The 18,381-nt window shown below is 38.8% G+C and overlaps 2 protein-coding genes across 3 annotated transcripts; both read left to right on the top strand.

Annotated features, from left to right (window-relative positions):
- Nucleotides 1–131: 131 nt before the first annotated feature.
- Nucleotides 132–12,627, top strand: ttc13 (tetratricopeptide repeat domain 13). Of its 2 annotated transcripts, none has more exons than XM_088403289.1 (23): nt 132–338; nt 1,489–1,583; nt 1,658–1,733; nt 1,821–1,891; nt 1,972–2,037; nt 2,222–2,314; nt 2,410–2,526; nt 3,284–3,394; nt 3,763–3,845; nt 3,916–4,057; nt 5,649–5,823; nt 5,897–6,053; nt 7,121–7,251; nt 7,339–7,471; nt 7,623–7,715; nt 7,798–7,881; nt 8,514–8,598; nt 8,681–8,787; nt 10,000–10,135; nt 11,013–11,092; nt 11,341–11,419; nt 11,515–11,594; nt 11,665–12,627. In XM_088403289.1, the coding sequence occupies exons 1-23, from the start codon at nt 170–172 to the stop codon at nt 11,777–11,779; spliced, it is 2,478 nt and encodes an 825-aa protein (XP_088259415.1). In that variant the 5' UTR covers nt 132–169; the 3' UTR covers nt 11,780–12,627. The 2 variants fall into 2 exon arrangements, with proteins under 2 accessions (XP_088259415.1, XP_088259414.1); XM_088403288.1 differs by having other exon boundaries at nt 8,678–8,787.
- Nucleotides 12,628–13,193: 566 nt separating this feature from the next.
- On the top strand, nt 13,194–18,257 carry selenol (selenoprotein L). The gene is made up of 9 exons (XM_088404042.1): nt 13,194–13,365; nt 13,876–13,954; nt 14,031–14,084; nt 14,828–14,873; nt 14,955–15,085; nt 15,687–15,801; nt 15,891–16,013; nt 16,970–17,107; nt 17,686–18,257. Exons 1-9 carry the CDS (start codon nt 13,260–13,262, stop codon nt 17,950–17,952), a joined length of 1,059 nt encoding a protein of 352 aa, XP_088260168.1. The 5' UTR covers nt 13,194–13,259; the 3' UTR covers nt 17,953–18,257.
- Nucleotides 18,258–18,381: the final 124 nt, after the last annotated feature.

Below are 18,381 nucleotides of genomic sequence, written 5' to 3'. Positions count from 1 at the left end.
GTCATTTAAACCCCAGTTCGTTAGGTGGCGGTAACGCTCTTTTACGCCAGTTGGTCACCGTAGTGTCATATCCAGCGTATGACTCGACAAGAATGAAAAGAAGAGGTAAGGGGCGTGGCTTAAATGAGCTCCTGTGGAACCGCATGCACGCGCGTGTCCCCGGCAAAACATGGACCCTGCCAGTCGGGCGGCAGTTGTAATTTGGCTGCTCTGCGGCTTCCTATGTCGGGGTGCGCCGGCCACCGAGTTCTTCTCTACGCTGACGCTGTTCAACGGCGAGTTGCACAAGCAGGGCTGTAACTCGCTATCGGACTGGGAAGACTATGCGGCGGACTGCGGTAAATGAAAGTGTTGTTTTATCTTTAAACGCCACGTCCTTATCCTCACCGAGCTAATGCTAACGTACCGTAGCGAGTGACAACAATGCATTTGACAGCCCGTGGGAGACCTTTTTTCCTTGAAAGGTTAGTAAAGTTTTGGAATATAGGTAAAAAAAAATAAATGGGTGTTAATAATTGATTGATGATGGTATTGAAAAATGTTAAAAATAGCTATAAGTGGATGATTGTTAAACTTTTAAATATTGTTCGAGTTAGTCTTGTCATTAGTAGTTTCCTCGAAAATTTTTGAGTCTACCCCGTTTATATCAAATGGGTATGTAATCAGCAGCTATGACAATTCGAACAAGTGGAGATACAAGCCTCCTGTGCAATGGCGGTCCTATCTTGAATTTCGTGGACCCTTCTACCCTTGTAATCCAATTCAAGATTTAAATCAATAAACACCAAAACAGAGAGCCCATCCAATTGCACGTTGAGGACCTTCACAGATAAGCTCTAAACCCAGACAATCTATTTGATTTAATGGCAGTACTTTGGAAGAGTCCTAGTTACGTTTTCAACAGAATATGGGTTGCATGGTGGCACAGTGAATAGCGGCTCTACCTCAAAGTGCAGAGTTCGCGGGTTTGCTTCCGGCTCCAGCCCTCCTGTACAGAGTTTGCATGTTCTCTCTGTGATATTGTGATTTTTCTCCGGTACTCCAGTTTCCTCCCACATTCCAAAACCATGCATGGTAGGTTTGATGGACATTAAATTGTCCTTATTTGTGTCTGTGAATGTGGATGGTTGTTTGCCTTTGTAAGCCCTGCAATTTACTGGCAACCATTTGTTCTCAGTTGCGTTTGTGTGTGTGTGAATGGTTGTTTGCCTTCGTGTGCCCTGCAATTTGCCGGCAACCAGCTCAGGGTGTACCCCACCTACTGCCCGATGAAGCTGTCAATGGCTCCAGCACACCCATGACCCTTGTGAGGATAAGTGGTTGGGATAATGGATGGATAGGTCAATAAAATAATAATGATCTTAACTTTTTTTTAAATCTGAAAATGAAAATATTTATTTGTCACAATAAGAGATGGCAAAAGTACCCATGCTGTATTTAAATGCAAATATTTGGACCACTGTTTGGGTCCTCAATGTGTTTTTCCAGAATCATCCATTTTGCAGCTGGATAACCCTAACTGCGAGGAGGGCAGCAACCAGCCCTGCGAGTCAGTTTTCTCACTCAACGCTGAAAAAATTCTTGTGAGCTCATGCACCAGAAAAATACTTCACAAAGCCCAACTATCATCTGATCTGGAAATGTTGTTTTCTCACAGAATCAAGCCAAGCTCTTTATAGAGCAGAAGAAAATCCCCTACCCCGTCAAAAACGTCAACACAAACGAGGAACTTGGTTTGTTGTCCTAATTGAGCCTGTTTTGCATTGTTGTTAAACATCTTCACCTTGCGTGATTTTTTTTTTAAATTTATTTTTCTCAAGCTATTGGCTATGTTCTAATCGGCAACGGGCTCTTCGACGAAGCCATCAAGCACTTCTCACTCCTGCTGCAGGTACATCATGTCCAAAGAATTCATGATCTCAAAATCTTAGTGATGTCTCATGTGTTGTTTCTTTCTTTCTTTGGCTGCAGAGTGACCCTGAGCTGGTCAGTGCCATTTATGGCCGAGGCATTGCCTATGGCAAGAAAAGTCATCAGGTGAACAATTCAAAATTGTTTAAAATGTGTCTTTTTGATGCAACTGCTTTTTGTCATTTCCCCATTCATTTATTGCCAATTGTAAACGTTTTAAAGATTAAAAAAAAACTCAATGAAAGTGCTGCACATCTTTTTAATGTCCGCAACAATTTGAACTGTTGTTGCTCTTCCTCACATTCACCAGGACATCAAGAATGCTGACCTGGCACTGTACGAGCTCACCAGAGTCATCACACTGGAGCCCAACTGGCCTGAAGTGTATGAGCAGAGAGCAGAGGTTAGCTGCCACTTCCCTATGTGGCAACAAATATTCTATTTCCGGACAAAAAAAATGTAACGACGTTGTTGTATGTCTTTTGTATTTCTATGTAGATTCTGTCTCCTCTGGGTCGCATCACTGAGGCCCTGGCAGACTTGACCAAAGCCATCCAGCTGCAGCCGTCAGCTCGACTCTACAGACACAGAGGAACACTACTCTTCATCTCTGAGGTTGGAAATACTTAAACACACTCTGTAGTTATGGGTCTTTTTCTTTATAGCAGTAGCGGGCTGTGTATTTAGTTCCATGTCCTATAGTCGGGACTTGATCCACTTTTGAATACCACCATCATCCCATCAAGTTTATTGAAGCCACAGATCTGATACAAAAAAAAAAAAACAACAGCACACAATATTGTTCACTGCTAGCCCAATTCAAATGGATTTTGACTTGCTTACCTGTTACTGGCTGGTGCATGAGTTAACTTATTCACCAGTTAAAAAAAAATGATGTTGATTGTAACCAACGGTAGTGACTTAGTCAAATGCAATGTATGCAGATCTCTATAGGTAGATGTTGTTCGGATGCCTCGTTAAAAAGTATTACATTTTTAAAAACTGTGAAATTAGTTGAATTGGAATTGAAGAGTTGTGAATACTTTCAGAATTCAATATAAAATGAAATAACACACATATATATATATATATATATTATATATACACACACACAAACACACACACTAACCCAATTTTCTGTCCTTCCTACATCTTACAATGGCTTCTATCTAGTAGGTAGCCAGCACACTATACACTATCAACAAGCGGCCAGTGGCAGCACCAAAAAACAAAGACTAAGCCAAACAAGGCACGCATTTTTTTAACTGTTAAAAAAATGAACTAAATCAATTCCAAAACACCCAAATTATTTCACGGACAGAGAACCACTTGAGAACCACTTTTTTTTTTCATCCCCTCTCGCCTCTACCAGGACTACGTGGCGGCATCGGAAGACTTCCAGCAGTCTTTGGAGATGAAAAAGAATCAGCCTATTGCCATGCTTTACAAAGGCCTCACCTACTTCCACCGAGGCATGCTCCAGGTGCTTATTACAGACACATTATATGCAGTTTAATCTTCCTCCTTCATGTACAGTTCATAACAAGTGTATTCGAACATCACTCATCGTAATGTTTATGTTGCTGCTCATGAAAATGGAAATTCTATGTTAAATCACTTCTTTGTGATAAATGCTCTAGTGTTTTACTTTTAAATTGTTTTCCCCATTCAAAATTCTGTCAGTGCAAATTTGTAAAAATGTCTCAAAGTTTGTTTGTAGATTGTGAAATGAGATACACAGTGTATGTTTTCTAAAATAAATACCCCATTTATGGTTAAAAAATGCTACTTCTTAAATCCATCATTCATGAGTCTTGCGAATGATGACAAGTGCTACTGTATCTTCATCAGGAGGCAATTGAGACATTCAAAGAGGCACTGAAGCTCAAGTCCGACTTCATAGACGCTTACAAAAGCCTGGGACAAGCCTACAGGTACACTAACTTTATTTACTCCTTCTTGACTTGTTCTCACTCTACATTTCCCTTCATGCTGTCATCGCAGAGAACTGGGCGACTTTGAGGCTGCGATGGACAGCTTCCAGAAGGCCCTCTTGCTGAACCAGAATCATATCCAATCCCTCCAACTCCGAGGCATGATGCTCTACCACCACGGTTCCCTGCAGGAGGCCATCGGCAATTTCAAGGTGACCCACAACTTCAAAGTGTACACATTTACAAAAATGTGAAACGGCTAAATGGATACATGCCGTCATCTTCTGTTTCAGATCTGGCGTGGCCATTTTGCAGGATCTCTGTATGACAGAGGCCATTTCATTATAAAATGAGATGTCCTTTATTGATGCCCAAAGGAGAAATTCAGGTGTTAGAGGAGTTAAAAGAAATAACTCTCATTTTTAACTCATTCACTGCCATTCCAGTTTAAAGGCGTTTTTGATGTGTCAAGGGCAAGTGAATCAGTTCATTCATTCATAGCCAAAATGGATCTTTGACGTCTATAGTCATCAGTGGCAGTGAATGAATATTAATAATAAGATACTTCTTTAATAACAAAACCAGTTGGTGACATCCTCTGTGGTCTGTCGACCAAACTTTCACAATCATTGTTAGCTGCCTGCGCTACCCAAAGCAGCCTATTGGTGTTCTCAAGGTGTATGAAATTGTCATCAGATTCAACTAGTGAGAGAAAACAGGCATATGCACCCTTCACTCTGGCAAAGAGGAGGAACGTCCACAGTTTTTCAATCCCTCATTATAAAGTCAGTAAGATGAGAGAAGTTAGTATGATTACATTTTCTGCAGCAGCCAATGGTCAAATATAAACAACTTGCAGTTGTTGTTTTTTTAATTTTTTGTGACAGCGTTTAATTTTGTCTGTTTTGGTAGCCTCATATTCCCTAAAATGATCATCGTATGGAATGTTTAAATCTCTTTCCGTTCAGTTTTTTTCCCCTCACATTCGAGGTAGCGTAATAGTGTGGCTAAAAACTTAACTTAATCATGATATCTTATTCATGATATTTCTTATTTTCTATTTTTGTTTGTAGGTAATATTTATGTGATACCAGGAAGTAACTCCAAAGTCGGTCCACGTATGATTGTTATTGTGTCTTTCCAAGGATTGATTTTCTCCAGGTTTCTTATTAATCTCAGTTAGGGGTTAATGCACCAACTTAATGACTCTTTCACACAGAGATCCCACAAAATGCAGGCGTTCGAAAAGGATCCGAAATTTGTCAATCAGTGCTTTTTACCAGTTGTGTGTTTTTGATGATAACAGCAGCACATGTCACATATAAAATTGTTTTAAAATAAGTGTAGAATTTTGGAGGGGTAGATTCCAGCTTCCTGTTACCACACCTAATTATTTGCTTGTTCATTATACAAAGTGGCGTTTCGGAAGACAGCGTTCCCTCGCTATTAGCGGAAAATAGAAACAGACCTCTTACTAATAGTGGAAATCCACTAGTAATTGACACCTACTGCAACGTTTATAATTCTTCATTGATGGCTCAAAGAAGTATTTTTAGGTGGGGTGATTACATAACTAAAGGAAGCTCTACCTCTCACAGTTCCTTGACATTAATATGCTATTAAACAATACTTTTATATTAGACAGGGCTCTGGCCTGAGCACAAAAACAGTGACTGTGTGAGTGAATACTTAGTACTTACAGGGGAACCCACACAAACACACTTAACTTCCAGATTTTGATATTACCTCCACATTTGTCACATTTCGTTTCAAGACGAATACTGTAATGTGTTTCCTCTTCAGAGGTGTCTGCAGCTGGAGCCATACAACGAGGTATGCCAATACATGAAGGGCCTGAGCCACGTGGCCATGGGGCAGTTCTATGAGGGCATCAAAGCGCAGACCAAAGTCATGCTCAACGACCCGCTGATAGGACAGAAGGCCAGCTCCGAATACCTCAAAGTCAAATACCTCAGAGGTGAAGTCTGGCGGTCGCATATTCCAGGTCCATTTTGAGCAGCATTCATTTCAGTTTTGTTTCATCTTACCAGAGTACTCTCGCTACCTGCACTCCCACCTGGATGTCCCGGTTGCAGAATACAACGTGGACCAGGACTTGCCAGGCAACTTTAAGAATCACTGGGCCAAGAATCTGCCTTTTCTAATTGAAGACTATGAGGAGCAGCCTGGCCTTCAGCCACATATTAAGTATGTATTTGCTTTCTCGATGAACCTGCTATTTTCTGCGATATTTTTTCACGTTTCTCTGTAATAATAAGAGGGCTGCAACTAATGATTATTTCAATAATCGATTTATCTCAATTGTTTTGTCAATTAAGCAGATTTTTTTTAAAGAATGTTTAAATTTTCAGCCTTTTAATGAAAAGATGAAAAAAATGTCAGAAATGCTCTTCATCGTTTTCCAAAGTAAAAAGATGTTTTATTTTGATTCAACACAATGAACTCAATTCAACACAGTCTGTTTTCACACAAGATAATAACATCCATATAACATCTCCTGCTTGTAATAGTCCTAAATTTTGTGAGTAAAATGTATAAATGAGCCTTGCAATTCAAATTTAGATTGCCTATACTAACAATGTAAAAGTGGCTGCCATCTTTGTGTATTCTACAAAATAATAATAACAATAACTGAATGAGCACTTCAAATGCTTCTATAATACCCCATAACAGATCTGCGAAAAAACAATAGTTTTCCATCACACTAGCTAAGTAAAATCTCTGGACAAGTGTCAGCGCTTAAAACATAGCGCTAATTTTGACACTTTGTTGCTTGGAATTTTGCATCTGCACTGAAAAACTGGTGTATAGTTTTTTCTGAAACTTGTCAGCCATTTGTTTCCCGAGTAGAAGAAGAAATGAAGTAAGGAAAACAATGAGAAATAATCTAGTAAAGCAGGTTTACTTTAATTTGAAGGTCTGTTAGATTTTCAACACGTAATATAATACAAAAACCTCCCCCAAAAATAATTTTTCCCACATTGAAGGCTGAATTCCGCCTGAATGCTTTATCTGATTTTCCAAATTATTTCTGTTGTACTCAGGTTAATGCGACCTTGACACACTTGTTGCATTTTGTTTTATTTTTTTTTCCATCTAGTCACATTGTTACTTATGCCTGCCAACCTGTGTTTCCGTGTACCGAGAGCATGGTCAGCAAGTTGCAAGCATTTAATGAGAAAGTATTTTCCTCATTCTTGTCTGAATAAAACCAAATTTTTAAACTTGTCAGTTATTCCTTTTCCGCCTCTTAGGGATGTGCTGCCGCAGAACTTTGAGTCCTACGGCAGCAATGTCCAGAAGCTGATCTGCACTGCTGACCAACTTGGAGCTATGATGCAATACGACACGCCGGGGTTCTTGCCTAACAAGAGGATACACCGAGGTGGCTGAAATGACATTGTGAATATTTACGTCGTGGCATTAAAGAAAACAAAAAATGAAATAACAGTATGTGCCCTGTTATGTGCAGCCATGGGCCTGGCGACACTCGAGGTGATGCAAGCCATGCAGCGCACGTGGAGCAACGCCAAGGTGCGCGTAAATGGCAAGACCAGGCAGATGCAGTGGAGGGACATGTTTGACATCGCCGTCAAGTGGAGAAGGTAGGCAGTCCAATTTAGGTTTTGCTTTTCAATGAACCGCAAATGCAAAACTTGCCAATGTCAAAGGATGACATGAGGAAGAATCATCCAGAAAACTAGCGCTTGTCCACATTAGGTTTGTGAGTCTGTTTTTTTTTGGCGCTGTCTTCAGAATTGCTGATCCCGACCAGCCAGTTCTTTGGTTAGACCAGATGCCAGCCAGAAGTCTCAGTCGTGGCTTCAACAATCACATCAACCTCATCAGGTGAATGCAAGACTCATAATTCTACCATTTAATATACTGTGTTTTCTCAAAAGCCCCCTTTTTTCCCCCCATCTTCCCACAGGGGCCAGATTATCAACATCAGATACCTGGCCTACTTTGACAACATTCTGGACTTCATTAAAGACAGAATACTGGTCTACCACGGGTGTGAATTCTCACACATCATTCACTCATCATTCATTTCACATTCCATTGTTTGTTTTCTTCAACATTAATCAGTACTTTTAAATATACGTATCTCGTTTCTCAATTGGATTGAATTTAATTTTTTTTCTTAAAATGATAACAGTACAGTCCCAAATAGACAAACATTAGTTACATTTTGCAAATGTGTTATATGCATTTATTCTGCCTTCATTATAACACTAATGCTAATAAAACTAATAATATTGAACATCATGATGACACACCGTGTAGGAGAGATATACAGTATATCGTTTTAAACTGCCTGACATTGAAACCAAGTAATAGCAATAGCTTGTCAGACAAGTAGCAAATAAAATATCTTAATAAATGAATTACAATGATAATGTGAACAGCTGGTAGCCGTCACCCCTCCCCCAATTCACTCCTTATGAATACAGTTAATTGTTACACATTTGAACTTTTTAACCCCTTACCATAGCTATTTAAAAGTCTCACTGTACTGAACTTGTATTTCCTTATTATTACTAAACAAATCTTTATTTTTTTAAAATACATTATTAGTAACAGTTTGCATTGTATATCTTTTGTGTTTCATCAAGTCTGTAAATTGTTATAATTAAATGTTCCCAGGGCGTACAACCCCAAAGGGCTGGCCGAGGTGCGCCAAGCCCTGGACAACGTAAATAAAGTGGAGGACCTTCTTCCTATAATGAAGGTAAAGATGAAATGAGGGAAACCGTAGACCCGTAATGCTGCTGTCATATGTTTGCAGCTTATGTGTTTGTTCCCTGAAGCAGTTTAACAGTAAAACCAGAGATGGCTTCACAGTCAACTCCAAAGTGCCCAGCATGAAGGATCCAGGCAAAGAATATGACGGCTTCACTATCACCATCACAGGAGATAGGTGACTATTCAAATCTATCATTTACCAGTATTTCCTTCTCCAAACTGTTTTTAGCAGTTTCATAACATCTTTGAAGCTAATTTTCACATTCAAATAAATCCCTTATTCTCCAAATTCTACATTTTACCCGCAAAGGTTTGAAATGACAATTTTTTATATTGATCCGCCAGTGCTCATTTTATCTCTGAAACCTGTTTTTAATCTCTGTAACCATTCCATAAGAAGCATTATGTTTCATGCAACTACATGTGAATAAATCACCATTTTCTTTAGCCATGTGTGCATTGTTTATGTAGAGTGAATACAGTTGCAATGAATTACCATAATAATGCAAATTCCCCCGACAGCTCGTACAGCAAATCAATATGGTTATCACACAAGAAATAACATTAGCTAACTTAGCATGAACTTAAGACAGATTTATGTTGCCTAACTAGCTAGTACTTCATTAGCCTCCCTCATTCCTCGCTGCTTTATCCCTGCTGCTGGCGAATAACTTTCTAATATCCATCTCGGAGTTACGCTTGAAGTCAGTTCAAAATAATATTTTTACCACGTTGTTGTCGTCGCTAATCTTACTGATTTCATGCAGTGATCCTCATCACCTGCTGTTCCTACTCGCACTCACGGAAGTAATATCAGCTACATGTGAATAAATTACCATATTTATTAGCCATGTGCGCATTGTTTATGTGGAGTGAATTTGTTTTTATTGGGGACATTGTTACCCGAGCGCTGCAGATCAGTACCGTAGCTGTGTAATACGTGCCCTAATGAAATCTGTCTGGCGACGTCGCTGATTGTGAAGGAAGCAGGCAATGCTTTTAAATAAAACTTGGAATGTCAAGTAATGTATGAAACAAATGGCATTGGGACGATTTTTTTTCAAAGTTACTCCCGGAAGCATGGTCATGATGATGATCTAGTCATCTACTTGATCATTACCTCACAGCGTGAGGCTCACGGCGACCACCATTTATGTAAACAAAGATGTGTTCTTTTTTCCGGCGAGATCAAAACAAACATGGCGGAAGAAGTAGTCAAAAATGCTCGTAAGTCATCAAGTTTTGTTGAATGAAAGAGTAAATGGACGATGATTAATATTTTGATGTCAAAAAACGATGCGTCTGATTTGAATTTGAATCAGTTCTTCACTAGTCACACAGACACTACATCCTCTAATATATATATATTTTTTTTGCCATCTTCTAGGGTGGGGAACATGCTGTTCTCTGTTGAGACACAGACCACTGCTGAGCGCACGCATCAATACCAGTCAGAGATTGAATCTATCTACCGGGAGCTGACAACCAAAGGGAAAGTCTTCATGCTCTCCACAGAGTTTGCGGTGCGTTGTGGCAGAATCATATAAAATATTAGAAAAACAACCACCTGTTACTAAGAGTGAAATAAGTAACATTTTGACAACAAGTACAGTATATGTTTATAATGCATACTTTAACATTATAATCTTTACGCTTAATCGTCCTCATTACGAAATCTGGGCTTACTTTGTTTGAACAAAGATAAATAGTTTTTGTAAATATATAATCATTTCCAAACCAACGAAGGCAAGCTAATTCAACAAAATAAGACTTTATTTCATGCTTTCATAATAGTTACAGGCAAACGTTTTTGCAGAACATATAACATGAGAAAATGAACACTCATACAACAAAAAACATATTTATGAATTTACAATTCAATCTCGTTTTTGCAAATGAGCTGTATGACTGCAAGCAAGACTAAATAAGATATTGCAATGCATTCTGGGATTTGTAGGAGCAACAGTCAATAGGGCCTATTAAAAATATTTATTTTCTACTAGTAGTAGAGCTTACATTGAGGAAAATACAAAATAAAAACATACTGTATTTGGATGACTGTATAAAGTTTTTGAGAGTTTCTAGCATTTCTTTCAGAAGTGATGTGAATCTACATTATTTACAAATCTACAAAGTCAAATTAAATTTGATAATAAATGTGTGTTGTTGTTTTTTTTTTAAAGAGAACAAAATATACAGTATATATTTTGCAGTTTAAAAGTCATTTGAAAATGACACAGTACTAGCAACCATTGACATAGTTGCTAGGCCCTCACCTGGTTTGACCGTCTGGAGAAGTTTCACTAAGTTCAGCCATGAGAAAGCAATATATAGTTAATGAATTCTTTTTTTATAGTTGTTTTTCCCCCATCTGATGGAAGCAACCTTTGCTCTTTACAGGACGCCGACGCCGTATGCAACTTGATTCTCTCACTGGTCTATTACTTCTGCAACCTCATGCCACTTTCTAGAGGCTCCAGGTAATCATTACCGACGGCCATGTTCTCGGAGAAGGTCATTTACAGTAGGATTTCTCGTGAGAATGCTGTGAATAGATATTTTTTTTATTATCAAAACATGATTAAAAATGATCAATCTGATGATGATTAAAACGATTTAAAAACTAAATTGTGTTTGTTTTTGCCATTTTTAACTTTAAAAAAATGACCCCAAAAAAAATTAATTGGAAATGATATGTATTTTTTTTCCCCTCTGCGTGTGTGGTCAGTGTGGTGGCCTACTCAGTCATGATGGGGGCAGTCATGGCCAGTGGGAATGAGGTCAGTGGTCGGATCCCCAAAGGAAAGGTAAAGGATCTTAAACATAAGGTTCAGTAGAAAGTTCTATTTCTTTGCATCTAAATGACTGATTTGGAATGGGCTTGCATCTATTTTGTTGTAAGCTGGTGGACTTTGAGGCCATGACAACTCCCAATCCCGACAGTTTCAGTAAAACAGCAAAGAGCTGGATGCACTTCAAAAGGTGAGATCAACAAAATGTGCACTTCAATAATAAGCGCCCTCATTTTTTTTTTCCCCCTTCTACTCCTAAGTTTACCCTCTTGGTACCAGAGTCTTCCCTCCGTGGCTGAAACCTTTCCATCCATCAGAACCATGATCGAAGTCCTCAACGCAGACTCCACGTCAAAATGCTCAAAGAAGTCTTAGCACAAAATTACATGCACAAGAGTTTAGCTGAGGACAAGTTTTACATTGGTGCAACTAACGGACTGAGACCGATAGTTGAACAAAAGTTAAACCTCTGACATGGAAAATCAAATGGATTGTTACGGCTATGCAAGTGCAAAAAAAAAAAAAAAGTTACCGCGATTAGTGAAAACACAATATTGTTTTAATGTTAAAAAATTATGCATCATTTTGCATCTCATTAATGACGTTGGCATGATTGTAAGTTATTAATTCCAAAATGCACAACAGAATTATCGAGGTGTAAAGAGCCTCCCTAAAAGCACAACTTACTATTTCGTGTGAAATAAGTGGCACTAGCCAAAATCCAAATTGGAAGGAAAAAGAAAAAGAAAACTCTGCAATTGATGCAAGACGTTGCACTATGTTACTTTGTTATGATCTGGTTTCCCCAAAACAAAAAAGCAACAACACCTCATGTCAATCATTGTTTAAAACAAAAAAAAATCAGTTGCACAATTGGATTTGGGATTACAGCACATCTTTTTTTTTAAAAAAAAACTTGATATACGGTGGAAACAATCTTGTTTTTGCACAAAAGATGAAGAAGCACACTGCAAAAGCACACCAAAAAAAAGTGTCTCCTTAAGTAGTTTTCTTAGAGATATATGTTTTGGGGCATAAACACAAATGTATGAACCCTATCATTAAGATGGTTGTAGATTAAGTTTAAGGGGCTGTACAAATGATTGTCAAGGAGCCATGAAAAATTGTGTTTGGACAACCTTACCCAAGATTGTCAAATGACATAAATTAACGAAAACACCTGAACAAATAAATGGTTTGTATTTTTCCAGTTTTCATGTTGACCATTTGAGTGAAAGTTTTCAATTTGTTTCTAATTGTTTCAAATGCATTTTTTCAAGAATTTTTCAAGAAGCCAACGTTCTTCAAACCCTTTTTTATTGCCCGGTTTCTGGCCTTACTTGACGGTAAGTATCAAATTTGAAACAAAACCGTTGCAGCCGTTTTGCCTGAAGGGGAAAAATTAACAAATTGTTTTTTGTTCCATCATTGTACTGATAGAGGATATTTTTTACCATGCCAGTAGTGTGCAGAAATTTGCAGGGATTTTTGAGTGAATGTTTTCCAGACAAACTGGTTGACTCATCTGTTTTTTGTTACCATTTTTTTTTCTGATTGGGAAATGACACCATTGAACGGAAAGTTCAAGCAAGATGATGGCCTTAAAATTTTAAGTAGTTAGTCAAAAGTTGAATTGTGAAAGAACCCTATTGGATTTTTTCATTTATTTTTTTAATCTTAAAGAGATGCTCCGACTAAAAATTGACTAAGAAGATGCAATTCTTCTTTTCACCAGTAGAGGGTATCAAATTCTGATGTGACCCTCTGTGGTCACATGATTACCCGGAAGCGCCACCTTTATATACGTATTCATATTCCGAGTCAATACCAGTATTGAAGTCGATAGCTGCTGGGCATGGAGGAAGACGTCACTCCGAAGGAGGAGAACCTCACTGCTGCCTTGAAGCAGCTCATCAGCCTGGGCAAAGACTTGCTACAGCAGGCTAAGGAGGATGCTGAAGGTAGGACGAATCAAGTGTTTGTTTTTTTACCATTGGATGTTCAACGACTTTTTATCAGTTTACTGTGTTGTTTGACCATTTCTGGGATGCAATTTATGCGTAGCAAAAAAAAAAAAAAAAACTCAGTTAAGAATTTCACACCGAAATCATGAAATTGTTGCTCTTGGAAAGTGGTACTAAAGAAGCAATAAAATTCTACTTAAAAACTTAAAATTAAGTTCCTACTAATTAGCGTTTTGTGTTTAATTTGCGTTTTGCTTTCATTTTAAATAACACACCTTCAAATCAATTTCAACTAAGCATTAAGAAGCGTTTGTGAACAGGAAGCGTATCCTCAACAATTAAAAAAAAAAGTTTCACTTCTGGACATTTTCCACATCATATTGTATCGCCATGCTTCTCCGTAGCTCGTAATGCGGATTTAAGTATGTCCAGCTATGTGGCTGGACATATGTTTCAACGTTTTCTTACTGACACGACCCCCCTAATGAAGTTCTCGTTTTCTTCAAGAATCTATGGAGGACTTTGTCCCATACAAAATTGCCATTTTTATGCGCCTGATCGCAGCCGGAGCAGATTTCTACAAGAGGTGAGAGTCATTGTCTGCGGAGGTGAAAAGTTAAAAAAAGAAAATCTTTGGACTTTAATTTTGTGTTTTCTTGCAGCATTGGGGTGAAAAAGAAGAGCGAAGCTGAGGCTGCCTGGCAGAAGTTGTATCAGTAAGTTTAAACAAACCAAAGGTCAAAAATTACTTTCACGTGCCACTTGTTTAAGTGCGTACCAGGTTAAATAGTTACCATGCTAACGCACTTATTAAAAGTGCATGCTTAGGAGACACATCGTGCATTTTTTCACATATGAAAAACGAATTAAACGTTAAAAAACGTATGTTAACTCATTCAATGCCAGAGACATAGTTTCTCGTTTTTTAGGAGTCCAGATATTAAATCTCAAATACTAGTATTAAATCGATACTTAAATGCATTAAAGGGACAATGTGTAAGATTCAGACCGTTTTTCATTACGGACAGCAGTAGGTTCTGTATTTACTATTGTCCGTAGCTATAACAGGCATGGCACCCTCCGAAGAAGTGCCACCCCCTATATGATATCATTTAATGATAACTAGACCTACGATTATATTGAAACATACTCTTGGTCGTTCATAACACATTAATTTGCAAGTTTTCGAAATTCATAATTATTTAATTTATTCCTTTTTTAATGAAAAACGGTCTAAATCTTACACATTGCCCCTTTAAGGACAATAATTTCCAGACATTAAGTATTAAGGGTGCCGCTAACTACATCATAGAACAAATTTGCTCTTATGCACACATTTTGTTTGTACTTGGAGTGAATTTTTCCGGCAGACTGATCCAATTTATACTTGCAATTTGGAGGTTTCAGTGTATTTGCAACATTCTATTACCTTAAGTGAGGAATATTTTTGTTTTCATAGCCGTGCAGCAGTGAGAGAGCAGGTCGAGGAGTTGCTACAGCTCCAGGTTTGTACCAGGAAATGCACCTTGTTTCTGCAGTTGCTTCTCTCTAAAAACAACATGCATGTACTGTATTTGCCTGAACAGACTGAGTGGGACGCCTTCCTGGAGCATGTGGACCACACTCTGAAGTCATCATGTGCTCCTGTAATGCCAGGAGGACAAACGGCAGACATCTTTAGCACTGAAACTGTGTTGACTGACGGACGCAGTGGAAAGTGAGTATGTGCACCCCGTTGCAGAAAACCTATCCTACGCCAGTTTAGGCTGTACTTGTGACAGTACAATGTTATATAGTAGCTAAGCATGGGTCGATATCAGATTCTGACAGTATGATAACCTTGAGCATAAATATCACAGTCATGGTATTAAAATGGCAGCTTTTTTTTCATTGAGTACAATTTATTTTATTTTTAAACTACATCTTTAGTATTTTGTACATTAAGAATTGTGTCCTTATCCACCATGCATGTCAAGGTGAAAAAACTAAACAAAAAAACCTGCAATTGCTGTCTATTATTTGCAGATGTGGCTTGTTAAGTCAACTCATGATACTGTATTACCGAACTGCACCGCACATCTGTGAACTGCCACTGTGAGGCATACTAGACTTTGAAAATAATTCTCTAAAACACGGGTGTCAAACTCAAGGCCCGGGGGCCAGATCCTGCTCGCGACATCATTTTACATGACCCACGAAAAAATCTAGGTTTGATCACAAGTATTGCTAACCAATTTACTTGTGTGAGCTTGTTTTCTATTGTGTGCGTACGTGTGGGCAGAGATGTCTTTTTAAATATATTTGTGTTGCGTTTGAAGGCGCGTCACCCTGGATAACTACCGTTGTCCGGGTCAGAACCTTCTGCTGGTCCTCATCAGACACTTTGGATGACTGCCGTGACGCGACCACGTGGCCGAGCTGCAGGGCAGCATGGTTCGTTAGCTAACCCAAAAATCACCAAATAAACATTATAAATGTGATAAACATGACGTGTTTTTAACATGTTTTCTTGTGTTATGTAGACTGCTCTGGAGGCTCGGTCTGTGAAGGTGGTGGTGGTGTCTTTCGGGGCTCTGGAAGGGGCTCATTTGTGGCTGCAGCAGACTGGATGCTCCTTGGACTTGGTACTGGATCCACACAGAAAGGTTTGCAACCATCAGAAATCATTTCTCGGTTACCAGAATTTGATTACAGCTGGGTCTGAATGATTACCATCCGTTTATTGTTTTACACAAATTTTATTTGTCACTGTATAGTTTTTCCACGCTATAAGGTGCACCTAAAAGCCTTACATTTTTTTAAAAGCTGACAGTGTGCCTTATAATCCAGTGCGCCTTATATATCATATCATGTGCTGATTGCATTAACTGCTGACTTCTCTGATCATTGAGTTGACATTCCCTTGAGCACGGCTTCATCTAGTGGATACCTGACAGATTGCAAATGCAGCCCCAGCGCCTTCTGTTTTGATTCTATGACCACCTAAAAGCCTTAAATTTCTGTCATAAAAACACTACCTCACTGACATTACTTCTGGAAAAAAAAATAAAACAGTTGTTCATTCATTTTTGTGGTGAACAGAGCTGTGAGAATGCTTATATTCTATTCATAAAGTTTGAGTGACTTATCTGATCATTGAATTGACATTCCTTTGAGCGCAGCGCCATCTAGTGGATACATAAAGAAAATGCAGCCCCAGCCACCACTGTAGCTTTGATTCCATGTATAATCCTGTGCGCCTTGCATACATTTTTTTTTTTTTTAATATGCCATTCATTGAAGGTGCATTTTATAATCCGGTGCGCCTTATAGTGCAGAAGGTACGGTAATTGAAAGCATGGCGACACAGCATTACTGTTAATCACTGTCAATGTCCCATCTTTTATGACTTGTCAGCGAGCTATTAAAAACCACATTTATCAACTTTAAACAGATGACATTGGGACATTGTTTTCTTTATAAACAAGAATGAATCAAGCTACGGTCAAAGGTGCTAAAAAAAATGCCCAAGACAGGGATTCCGACTGTTTGGGGTCACTTTATGTTCATAATATGATCTATAGCTCTACTTCTAGCTAATTAGTTTTCCTGTTGGTTTTAGATCTACCGGAGCTTTGGATTGTTATCATCTTGCGCTAAAGTTATGAACTTTGACTCCATGCTCCGGTATTCAGAGTACCAAGCTGCTGACAGAGATTTCCCAGAATTCCCCATGCACATGCTGGAGGACATCTACCAGGTACAGAAGACAGTAGCTGTGATCGTTTGGGTTTTAAATGACTTTTGTGGATGTTTTCCAGACCGATTTTGTTGCTACCATTTTAATTAGCAAGTTATAGTTATTCAGTGAACACCCGTCAGCCAGGTAAGTGTCGACTTGTTTTATTGCAGTGAGCCAGTAAAACTTCAGTTACCGTAATCCCTCAAATATTACATGCACTTTTTTTTTCTAAAAATAAAGGCCAAAGGTATGGGTAAAGTTCAAGTTAAGGGTAAATTATTTTTATTTATTTTTTGACACCATTCAAGGGAGATTGGTCCTTCAGCCACATAAGGCGGGTTTGACGCACAGATTTGCATTTTAATACCGACCATATTCTTACTTAAAATAATTACTGTAACGGGATGGGCAAGAGGAAGGGGCGTCACGTAGCTGTTAGCATCAATTGCCTGTTGGATCTAACGGCAGCTCGTGTTATCTGAGGTTGTTACGGCATTATTTTCAATAAAAGAAGCAGGCAGACTGAACCAACGTCCGAGTCCATTCTTGTTAAGTTTAAGTAGTGATAAATGCTAAAAATGATTGTATTTTACCAGATGGGAGGTGACTTTCTCATCAGCGATACCAACAAAGTTCTTCTCTCCCACCCGAGCAAGCACCCGATGGACCGACCCACTCTCAGCGACATCTTGAAGGCGGCGTCCAGCTCAACCAAGATAGTCGCGCAGGATGTAAGCGCTAGTGGCGCTACGATGCACACCCATGACGTCACACCTTGCACTCACGACACCGTGAAGAGGTGCGACCGATGCCAAACTGTGCGGACTGGCCGCCCGCTCCTTGCTGTTAGGTCCTTACTGTAACCATTCAGAGTTTATTCAATATTGTTGATGAGTGAAAGGTCCATATCACTCTGTGTACTCACTGTTAGGACAACTGACATGCTTGTGGGACAACTTGTTAACTACTGTAGTGATAACAAACTATGTATTGGATACGTGTGGTCCAAAAGTGGCACAAACAGTGGATTAATTAAATGTCACTTGTAAGATATAGTTCTCCTATTGTGTTGAATTGGCTTTGTAGTGAAGACAAGAGTGTATTAGTACACGGACTTTGAGCTGGATATTAAGGATATTGAATAAAGGTTCTAATTGCTTTCCACAAACATTTCCCATCTTATTTAAATTTGGCGCCGCTCTGTGGTCATAAAATGTAACGACAGTTTTTTAGGACTTCAAAGACTTTGCTTGTTTCAAGCTGGCAATAGCCGCTTTGTTTTCATTTGCACA

Source organism: Hippichthys cyanospilos, chromosome 20, assembly GCF_059441005.1.
Source record: "Hippichthys cyanospilos isolate Australia breed blue-spotted pipefish chromosome 20, RoL_Hcya_1.0, whole genome shotgun sequence".
NCBI classification, from domain to species: Eukaryota; Metazoa; Chordata; class Actinopteri; order Syngnathiformes; family Syngnathidae; genus Hippichthys; species Hippichthys cyanospilos.
The sequence above is the reverse complement of the archived record's forward strand: the minus strand, read 5'-3'. Positions and strand labels throughout refer to the sequence as shown.